The 11,635-nt window shown below is 40.6% G+C and overlaps 1 protein-coding gene across 10 annotated transcripts in view; it reads right to left on the bottom strand.

Moving 5' to 3' along the window:
* Positions 1-34: 34 nt before the first annotated feature.
* The window catches only part of elavl4 (ELAV like neuron-specific RNA binding protein 4), a 74,009-nt gene continuing 62,408 nt past the window's right edge, over positions 35-11,635 (bottom strand). For 7 of the 10 annotated variants that reach the window (XM_043247147.1, XM_043247154.1, XM_043247151.1 and 4 more), the window contains 3 exons: positions 9,547-9,781; positions 6,466-6,504; positions 35-4,072 (listed from right to left, as the gene is read on the bottom strand). In XM_043247147.1, coding sequence (XP_043103082.1) covers positions 3,745-4,072; positions 6,466-6,504; positions 9,547-9,781 — 602 coding nt within the window. In that variant the 3' untranslated portion in view covers positions 35-3,744. The remainder of the gene's footprint in view (positions 4,073-6,465; positions 6,505-9,546; positions 9,782-11,635) is intronic. The other 3 variants (XM_043247148.1, XM_043247149.1, XM_043247150.1) reach the window with 3 other exon arrangements.

Raw genomic sequence — 11,635 nt, 5'->3', positions numbered from 1 at the left:
TCTTTTTCTCGAACACAACATGGCAGCACACAGCTTTCAACACCTTATTTTATTGTCCCAACATTCAAAAGTACAAATAATTCAAACACAACAGTTTTATGAAAAAGAAAAAAACATTTACAGCAAGTATTTTTTTCCATATTTTGTTTCCAGTTTCAGAAATGACCTAAACTAGCAAGGATAACATGAAGTCATTCATCGCAGTAATTTGATTCGTAATAAGAATAAGGATAATGAGAATAATATTAATCATAGTAACAATAATCAATAATCGATAGATAAGTAATAACGTAAGTAGGAGAGACCAGCTTGGTCCGGTGAACTTTTTTTTCTTTTTTTTTCATCTTTTTTTGTCTTTAAAGATTTATAGATTTTTCAGATAGTAAACAAACACATTTCAGGAGAAAATGAATTATGACAAGAGCCTTGTTCCTCACTTTGCCTTCCCTCCTACACTACTGGCTGATGGGTTCCTATTGGCAGGCTGCCACTATAAGGCGCTACAGGGGGAGAGACACTGCGATACGGGCACGCACTATAGAGGCACGGCCCCACGTTTCCAACACCCCCGCAAACTAGACGCTCTCCCGTGCAGTCATCCACGCTCAGACACGCGGAGGGTGATGCCATTAACCAAAAGAGGAGGACGTAATGCAGGAAATTTGTTCGTACATCAGAACAACATTCTACTGGGGTCGTTGCATAATTCAAACTCCCAGCCGCAGCGGGGTTTGAGAAGGGCCGTGCCGCCGCCGCCACCGCCCCCTTAGAGACGGAGCAGAGGAGGATGGATGGCATTAGAGGTGGAGGAATGTAAGACTGCTCATGAACGTGACTTTTGTTTTTCGTTCTCCAGCATTCACACCGGCCTTAGCAAGAGCCGAGCTCTCCATTCAGGAAGTTTACCTCTCAAAATAGACTATATCTTAGAAAATATATAACAGGTGTCATCTATCAAATATTATCTGCTATAGCTATTTTTGTTCAACCAGTACAATCAGAGTCAATGCTTTTTTTTTTTTTTTTTTTTTTTTTTTTTTTTTATCCTTTTCTCCTTTTTCTGGAGTGTCGGTGTGGTTTAGATGAAGGTTACAGTTCAGATGAGTCGATGAATCATACTAAAACAATGGACACATATCGATCAGTCAAATTAGGGCAGCAAAGCCTGACATGAACGTCGTCGAGATCCATGAGAAACTACATTTCAGACCCACATTTTTGCATAAAGTTTAATCACAAAGCAACGGTAGTGTGTGGAGGGAGGGCGGGAAGTGGCTTTTAAAACTACACAAACTTATCACAGGTTATATTGAACCAGAACAACTGTTATAACATTCTATTAAGACTAAACTTTATTGAAAAAGATTTAAAGATTTATGTTTAACAAGACAAGAAAAAAGCAATAGCAAATTGAACTATCGGCTAGGTTATGCATAGCGAGTAACTGTTTCTATTAATAAGGGAAGAGCCTCACCAACCCTCTTGACATTTTTTATCGTTTTTGACTTTTAAATTTTTTTGTATTGTAATTTTGATATATTGGTACAAAGCACAAACGTACTAAAATTTCTCAGTGCACAGGACTAATGGAAGAGCGTCTCCCCTAGTCATTTGTTCCCTTTAGCTCAGAAAGACCCCCCCCTCCCTGTACCAGAATCACGCAAAAACACAGACAACATAAGAAAGGAACAAGTAAATAAATAAATAATCGAGATAAATAAATAATTTAATCAATGAGACAATCAATCAATCGATCAATAAATAAATACAGATTTTTCTCAAGAAGCTTTTTGTTCGGTTTCTTTTGCTGCGGCGGTAAATCAAATAACTCGATCCAATTTTTCAGTTCTTTTTTTTGCGTTTTTTTTTCTTTATCTTCACAAGCGACATGACAACATATTAAACAGGATTCCTCACGAGTTTTTCTAAGTAACTGAACCATCACTTCATAAAGTTTTCATATGAAAAAAGACAATCCCGAACGAAAAACAGTGACAACTCAGATAGATATAGATATTGGAACAGAAAATGTTGACTATATATCATCTATTTGTACACAACAAAGAAAGACACAGTCGTAATAGATCCTTTGAGGAAACAAATACTAGACTAACAGAACTAGCTAATTATCGCTGAATTTCGACAAACGCTGTACACTCAGCAAATAACCTAGAAGTAAGCAAGCCAAAGGAACGTCGTCGCGGACTTTGTTCATCTGGGCGTTCTCCAGACCAGATGGCGACCGACAACGGCGAATTCGAAAGAATAAACATCAACGAAAGAAGAAAAACAGCAGCTTAATATAATGCCAACATCGAAATTTTCTTTTTTTTCTCTCTAAACAACACGAAGAACAACAAAGTTGGATATTTAAGATATGTGAACCATGTAATATAGCACCTACTGTTGATCGCTAAAGGAAGTACATCTCGAATGCGATATCACAAAATCATAGCGAATTAAACATAACCATGTATATGTCGTCCGAATGGAGAAAGAAGTGTGTGCGCGCGCGTGTGTATCTTTATTACTTATATCCCAAAGACGGATGGTCTAACGTAAATGAGTGGACGATGAGTGGCCTTGCTTTGGGCTCTTGACTGTGAAGATGTGATTGGCCTGGGAAGACCCCTCTCCCTCTCCTATTGGGTATCGCTGTTGAATAATTACTGCTATGAAAAATTACCTGCCTGAATTTGCATCCCTTGATAAATTCTTCCATCTACAAAATTCTTCCATCGCCAATCCGGTTCTCCCCGAAAAACAAACGACCTTGGATCCTAAAAAGTACCACGGCAGAACGAACAAGACAAGGTGGCACCTGACCCCTCCCCCCGTCCCTAATTAGCCAGTCAAAATATTTTTCTCTTTTTTCAAATCCAGATTCTTGTAAAAATTCTTCAATAATTATTTTAATCATTATTTATAAAAATAGATCTTCTTTCTCTTTATTTTTTCATTTTTTCTAAACGCATTTTCAAGCAAAGAGATTTTCTCTTTGGCAACAGTGTGTGTGTAGGTTTTTTTTTTTTTTTTTTTTTGACGCAACGTGTCATCAGGAGCGCTAGCCCGTCCCTTCCCTCGCCCCTTCCCCCTGAATCCCCCGTGAGGACAGACGTGTGTTTTGTTTGCAGTACAAAACCAAAACTATGCTAGAAACATCTTCTGCATTAGAGAAAAGGGATGGCCTCATCCCTGTCAATTCATTTTGGGGAACTCTAACAATTTACACCAAAACAAATGAATGAATGATCACCGATTTTTTTTCTTCTTCTTTTTTTAAAAAGAGCCCCCTCCTGTTCTCTTACCAGGGAGGCGATTATTCTAACGACAGTGGATCCGGATTTAAAAAAGAAAGAAAAAATCCTGAATCGACACCAAGAGAGTTCGATCTAAAGAAGGACATTTTCTTCTTCAAAATAAGGGCGGTCTGGTTTTGCTACTGTTTACAGAGAAAAAAAAAAGAAAAAAGTAAAAGACAACCACGAGAACTCAAGAAGATATACAACAGAATCCCTGTACCACTTCCAGGGTCTCCAAATAATGAATATTCTCAATTTGTCATTTTGTAATACTTAGGCAACATTGGCTTATAGGTCCAAAGTTATATTATAAGCCATATCCAGTTCTTTTTTGTGGGTTTGTTGGTTGGGTGTGTTCCTGTTTTGAGTAGCTGAGTGGGCAGAGGTGGGTTTTTAGTATTAGAGGAGCTGTAAGGAGCTACACAAGTGATGGGAGGGGAGTTCAGGACTTGTGGGTCTTGTTGGTCTTGAAAGACACTTGCAAGACACGGTCACCCAACCGATACCCATTCAGACTGGCGATGGCCATGGCCGCTTCGTCGTAGTTCGTCATGGTGACGAAGCCGAACCCCTTGCACTTGTTGGTGTTGAAGTCGCGGATCACCTTGACGTTGTTGACGGCGCCGAACGGTCCAAAGAGCTGCCACAGGACGCTCTCGTCCGAGTCCGGTGACAGGTTGTAGACGAAGATGCACCAGCCCGTTCCTGTGTGACCGGGGATATTCATCCCTACTAGACTGGTCATGCTATCGATGGTGATGGGGGAGAACCTGTAGGACGAGAGAGAGAGTGAGGAAGATGCGTAAGTCAAACTGCCATTAGTTACAACTTCTAGTTGACTCTTCAAGGGTTACACTAGCAATTTCAGTTCCACAGTCTTTTCAGCCTGTCTAAATATCTGCTCCTTGTTTTTCAGGCGGAAGGCAACCGGATAGTTTTTTTTTTTTTGAATGCCGAGTGAAAAGGCTGCGCCCCGGTGCCGGCTGCGGGGTGCCGCGCCGAAGCGACGGGTGCCGAGACGCAGGATCTATTGGGGAACTAAATTACAGGAACTCTGCACATTAATACCTTCGAAATTCATCAGAGATTTCGCATGCAACCGAGTAAATCTGCTCTCATTCTCCTTGTAATCTTTCCATTCTTGCCTTTTTTTTCCTCCCTCATGATACAGAGATTTGAATGCTCAGTTGATTTCACTTAATTGCCTTTCCGCTTAAAGGAAATTTCCACTTTAAATAAAAGGTAAATTGGATAAAAGGTTCATTTCGTGTGCCACCTCTCAAGGAATGACTATAGGCATTATTGGGGTGTGCTTTAATTGAGATTTCCGCTTTGCTGCCGTCGTCGTCTTCGAATCCGAAAGGTTTGGGGAGGGGGATAGGAAGCTGCCAGCGAGCAGAAAATGGAAGCGGCGCTTTCCAGCCAGCTAGCACGGGGAACAGAGTGTATTCCACCCACACCCTCTGCCGCTCCGCAGTGTGTGACTGTGATCGATAGCACTGCACGGACTACAGGGCCGGCCAATTCCCTGCTTCTTGTTCTGCCAAGAATTACTCAGACGTTTCATCTGCGTTTTAGCCCGTTCGTCCTGGCAGAGTCAATACATCTGTCTCTCTCTTTCGCTTTTGTGTCCTGTCGCTTGCGTCTCATTATGTAAATGAAGGGTATAATGGTAAGTCGGCTCACTTTGCGCCTTGTGACAAGCAACCATCTCATGACTTCAATTATGCTGGTATTTCTGTGTAAATAATGAATCCGTAGCCATTATTCATCGAATATGGCTTCGTGGTAATTTGGATGCCAGTCATCTGCGGGCGAGCGGGTGAGGGTCGGACTAGCGGATTGCTGACACAGAGGTGTCTGGTGACTACTAGGGCAGGGCCGAGCGCTGTCTGTTGTTCGAACTAAGGCGAACAGTTGGACGAGGAGTTGCATAGCAACAAGCGACTGACCTAGAGCCATCCCACCCTTCCGAGCTGCCCACCTTCACCTAGCGATGCTCACTTCTTCAGACTGGTCTTTGTTCATTAATTACCTTCCACGGCGTGCTCTGTGAGCAGAACTCCTCCCCAGCCCCCCGTTGGTTTCATCTCCCCTAAATTTTTCCTCTCTTGGGGCAGACGGCTTATTTGACAGCTGATCGCAGCGAGTGTAAATAAAAAGGAATCTTTCGTCTCGTCATTTGTTTTGAAAGACGTCGCTGCCTCGTTTGCATATCCCGTTTCATTGTTGCACTTCCCGTTACTTGTCAGATTGTACAAAAAATAAACATGTTTTCTTTCGAAAAACAATAGTTAGATTCTGATCAGCCAGTGCCAAAATGCAAAGGACTTTTCTAGAAAGAGAAGAAATCTAGTAAATGCGGAGCCTTTACTCTTAACAGAGAGGTATCTTTAAAAAAAAGAAAGAAAAAGAAACGTGCACAATGCACAACCTTTCATGCTACTCCCTCCATCTTAGCCTTGAGTGTTCGAGGGACATCAAAGTGTTTCAATAGATACTAAAATATGCAACAAAATGTCATAAGCACTAAAACATGTTCAAAAGAAGCCTTTTCACTACATCCACAGCAGCACAAAGCAAAAGAACATGAGCAAACCCAACTGATCAGAGGCTCCTAAACCTGCAGTGAAACACTACATTTCCTGCAGGGATCCAGGTGAGCTGTCACCCCCTCCGTCTCGCTCTAGACCAGCTCTTTCCAACAAATAAAATGGAAACAAGTAGACGAAAAAACACAATAGCCTTCCATCGATTTTAGCTGTTATATGTAACGCATTGGGAATATACATAATTTCGTTCAATTGTTGGCAGCGTGTAACCCTGAGCTGGACGGAGGTACGGCTTCAGCCCCTGAATCCTGTGGAGGCCACGCTTCAAAACAGGAGCTACACAATAATAAAACACAAAATACCAAAACGGAACTCATAAAAAATTTTGAATCATCATAAACACTACAAATTATAAAAGATACTTACACTTTTAGGGCTACAGATTGGAAGGTTGAAATAAAAAATAATCAAGTCAACAAAAAGGCAAACGAACTGAAGAGAAGGGAAAAAACCTTGAACTGAACTGAATGCATGTGATTTTCAAAAAGAAGGGAAAAAAAAAATCATACTGTCAAACATGGACATCTGGCATTCGGTGAAGTTTTAATTACCTCTTAACGCCATAGGCCATATTAAGCAAATTGTCCAGCCTGTAAAGAGAAGGAGGGTTCTGGGGTTAATGCCAGGCAGATGGTTGACTCACTCAGTGGAACTAATGCTACATCCCTGCCTCACTGAAGGAAGACGCCCATCTAGCGATGGGCCATTACACTGTGCTGCCCCATCAGGCATCTCACAGAGTCAATCATACATCCAAAGAACAGCAGACTTGCAGCAGCACTAATGGTAACAGGAGGCCACTTGAATGCCTACCCAGTTATTTAGCCTAACAGTGCTGCAATCCTAAAATATTATTCACTACATAATTTATGTGACATATATACAAATAAAATTGCAATAGTTTCACTCAAACAGTGTGTGGGGGGGTTATAATTAAATTAAGAATGATTTATAATGCAGTGGTATTTATTTATATTTGTATATGCTATATTTTCTAATGATGAATATATATATATATATATATATATATATATATATATATATATATATATATATATATATATATATATATATATATTTTTTTTTTTTTTTTTTATTTATATTTTAGAGTTGCTGTAATCTTGAGCTGGAAGCAGATCCAGTGGAAGCCACCACGCCTCAAAAACAGGAGCTTAAATTAATTCTGGTAATATATAATTTTGGTTATTATAAATTTTTTTCTTACATATCTAATACAGTAAAAGGGAGAATTCAGATAAATTCACTTATAAGAGAATGTGTATATTTCGAATAAATTGCAATATTTTAATGACAATTAAAGAATGATTAAGAAGGATATGAGCAAACCGAAAAACAAAACTTAAAAAGAGAAATAAAGGAATAATACAAACATACTCAGAGTGATATATAAAGAATGAATCTTAGTGTCTGAATAATACGCTATTGCTATGGATGAAATTGGTCTGGGGCCATCTTTCAGCATAACTAAAAACTTTAATATAAAATGATATTTCAATGAAGTTGGAGGCAGGATGTAATGCAGCATTAACTGTGAGTGCCCTTTCTTCTTCTTTCTGTCTCTTTCTTGTGTGGTCTCTCTATTAGCCCCACTGACCCAGCGGACCGGTGTATTACGTTTTTCTTCCCCGTCAGTCATTCTCATTTTAGTTTCCCATCTGTTTGGCTACTCTGCGACCTCCATCCATCTCTCGGCTCGGCCTTGTCTCATTTCCTATTAAAACTGCTGCAAGATGGCCGACAGGGCTAATTACTGCTTTCTCACATTTCAAACTGAACTTCTCCAGACAAACACACACACATGTACACATGCTGGCCCTCCCTCTCCTCAGCGGGTCAACAGTTGGTGTCTCTGCCTTTTATGAACTTCGAGGGAAAAAAAGAAAGCCAAAATAAAGCGAGGACATTCAGTGTGTCGAGTCATTAAGATGCCAATTAGCCAATTAGGGAGGCAGGTTGCTTTGTGGGTAAATGAGTTAATTGGAGAGAGGGCTCTGAGGTGCAAGAGCAGACGATGTGTTAGATATATGCAGGCGTGTCTCAACCCGGCTCGGCCCGGCCTACAGCTTTTCACACTTCCTCTCCAAACACACACACAATACAATGAGGCCTTTGTAGGGCCGACTAATACATGCAAATGGGACTCATCCTTTTCAGATCTCTTCAATAATAAGTGCTTGTGATGTATGAGGAATTAATTACTGATTTCTGTCATCAGTATTGCTGTGCAGTGCTAATTGCTTGACGAGTCCTGTTTGTCTAAACAAAGGATCTTTTGCTTTAAAGTAAACATCGTGCTGACAGTTCACGCATCTAGAGGAGATAGACTGTAACTCATCCAAAGTATTTTATATTTATGATACAAATGAATAATGAAATATTTTGAATGGTTCTTATGAGCCGTATATCAGATTTCAATATTCTTCCATTCATTTGATTGTGAACACGGATGTGTAAAGGTTCAGTGTTTTTTAGGTGAACTCTGACCTGAGAATTTGTATAGTAAGAAAGGTTTTTGACCGACTGTATAGAAACATTACAAATCAAAAAACTATTCATGCAATAGAACACATGCTTGTACAGTTAGCATTTTCTAAGCTCGGTGGTTTGCATTTTTGCGAGAAATTGATATTTTAAATTTGTTATGTATTTATTGATTTACACTGCTGCACAAAAGTTTATGGTTGGTAAAATTTCTTTTCGTTTTGTTTTAAAAGGCTGTGATTATTTGAACCCTGGAACATGACATTATATCCTGTTGCCAATGTTCAAAGTAAGTTTGCATATATAATTAGCATATCTAAGCAGTGGTTCAAAAATGTACAAGTTCAGTTGAGCATATAACAGTAATAAAGGCTATTTATTTTTTTGTGTTGATTAAACAAACAAACAAAAAAATCCTAAATGGCTAAAATTAATATTATTGATACTACATTCAATGTCTGCTTGTTTGTGAGTTGATGTCTTTCCATTAAGCAGTAAACTTTCACTGCAAAATGACCTCATCTATTTTGGCAGGCTTCGCCAGCTCGAAGCTCATAAGACGTGACTCATAGTTAATGTGAATTAGCCTGCGAGGAAAGGAGATCTTAAGAAAAGTCCTAGCAAGTCAACGGCAGGATCAAAAGGTGTTGTTATTGTTGCCTGTGACTAACTATATGCGTAGTGAGGGGACACAGCAGAGAGAATTTACTTCACATCGCCTTTAAAAAGGTTGAGAAGCGCTGCCCAGGGCTGTAAAGGTGTTAGCTGCCAGAGTGAAGTTATTGCTGGCCTGCTGAACTGAAATGAAAGGAACAGATGTGAAATGAAAGAAGGGGAGGATGGCATATGAGAAAAAGAAATCAGAGGGACATTGTGAACGACAGAACCCCACTGTCTCTTATCAGTCCTTCGCTTCGGTTTCTTTTCTGAATCTCATTTTGTTTCTGCAGATTTTCGGGAGCAGCTATTCCTCGGTGGTCATGTGACACACACGACTTCAGCTCTACAGGTAACAGTTTCACAATCCAGACACCTATTTTGCCTTGCTATTCCACCAATTTTGATGTGAGTTTCAAAGGGAGCTATGTAAGAAAATGTACACATTATTATTGTAGACTGACTGTATTTACCTGAACCTCTGCGCTTGGTGGTGGAGGGGTCCTGGGTAGCGGCGGTTGGGGGATTGGTACAGCTGCGACAGTAGCGCCTGGCTGGTCTTCTGGCTGGGGTTGTTGGCAAACTTCACCGTAATGGGCTCAGCGGCACCTGAGGGCTTCTGTCCATTCAGACCCTTGATGGCTTCCTCTGCTTCTATCCTCTTATCAAAGCGAATAAAGCCCACACCCCGCGAGCCACCTGTGGGGCCAGCACACCAGAAACAACACACCATACGCTTACTGGCTTTATCCGGGACTGCAGCAGCAACATCAATGATACGTTCAAGTCCTACTGGAAAGTTTGTATTTATAAATTGGAAAGCCGTAATAATGGTGGTTGGAGCAAGAAAAAAAAAGACGCTACATACATTGCATCATTCACTGATGTTTACCCACTCAGAAACAGTAGTTCATCCAAAAATGAACATTTGCTGAAACTGACAGGCCAACAAAGATGTTGATGAGTTTATTTTATCATTGAAACAGTTTTGGATAAATTTAACAAATTTATCAATTTCTCAGTAGTGGATCCTCTGCGGTGAATGGGTGCTGTCAGAATGAGAGTAAAACAGCCAAAAAAAACTATCCACAATTAATCCACATGACTTTCCTATCCATTTCATCAGTTAATGTCTTGTGAAGTATAAAGCTGTGTGTTTGCAAGAAATTAATGTATCATTAATACATCAAACCATTGCTTCTTGTTATTAGTGAAAAAAGTTGCCTTGTCTGAAAACAATCCAAAACGGTTCTAAACAAATGTGTAGGTGGGTTTTGCTGCGAGAGGACAACAGAAGATGCCCTTTTTCACTGAACGAAGCGTTATTATGGGTTTTGGCCAGAAGCAACAGTTTAAAATTAAAACTTATTAGAAATACACCGTTTTTGCTTCACAAGATGTTAATACATAGAACGGAATCATGTGATTAATTGTGGGTTATTGTGATGTTTTTTATCAGCTGTTTGGAGTAGTGAGCAAGTGTTGCAATGCAACAAACTCATGGGATGTCTTAAGGGTGGGCAAATTTTCATTTTTGATTGAACTACTCCTTTAAAGAAAGTTTTAAATCCTTCCACGCAAAGGTGTAAACTAAATACAGTCTTTCCACCATGACTTGAACGCACCAAACACACAACTGCACACACTTCCTGTCTCGCACACCTTCATTCGGAATGATTCATTTCTATATTTAGAGCCCGAAAATGATTCGGCGTCGAAAGCGACAAATGACAGATATGCAGCCTATGTGACGGATTCTATTGCTGGTGTCACATTATGCAAATGAGGTGCGATGGAACGGGGTGATTCTATTGGCCGGCCAGCATTCCGGTGCTGTCAGGCAGACGTGTAATTTGTTTTCTTTTCTTCATGAGAGGATGGCGATATTGTGCGGAGATGCTGTCGCCCCGCTGGTGTGGAAATTGAGCGCGTGTGTGCGACGGCCTCACGCTGTGTGGTTTGCGGCAGCTGACGGCCACACGCCGCCTCATGGTATGAAGCTCGTCCGCGACATTTCCGCCGTTTCCAAGGCGATGGTTTTGACCGCTACCTGAAAGTAACATTTAAAAGAGCCTGGCTTACTGGGAGGTCTTTTGTTGGGTTGGTTTTTAATGAGACGATCCTTCTGCTCTGAGGAGGTGCGCGTGGAGATGACTTGCCAAGAGGGCAATTTGCATAATACAATGAACACGTATTTGTGTGCAAGCGTGTGTGTGTCTGCTCTCTGCTTTCTATATTGTCAGTTCGTTCTCCTCTCACTCTCTCAGCTGTCACCCGCTAGTATTGATGTTTTCTGTTGTGCTGCCTGATTGTCTATTCAAATCAGTGTCTTTTGATACGTTCCGTTCTGCAAACAAATATTTGCACACAATCTTTTCAATGCAGTGAGCTTTCATTCAGACTGCGGCTGCATTACTCTCTTTCCCTCACAGCGTGAGTCATTCCTGACAGCTTTTCACTTTTCCCTCTCCCTTCCTAAAACCTGCTCTCTTTAATTAGACCGTCAGAAGTAAGGCTCGAGGAACGAAAGCATGCATTATTCCAGAGAGTTTAGGATGCACG

This window comes from Puntigrus tetrazona, chromosome 8, assembly GCF_018831695.1.
Source record: "Puntigrus tetrazona isolate hp1 chromosome 8, ASM1883169v1, whole genome shotgun sequence".
Classification (NCBI taxonomy): domain Eukaryota; kingdom Metazoa; phylum Chordata; class Actinopteri; order Cypriniformes; family Cyprinidae; genus Puntigrus; species Puntigrus tetrazona.
This window is presented reverse-complemented; position numbering and strand designations above follow the sequence as displayed.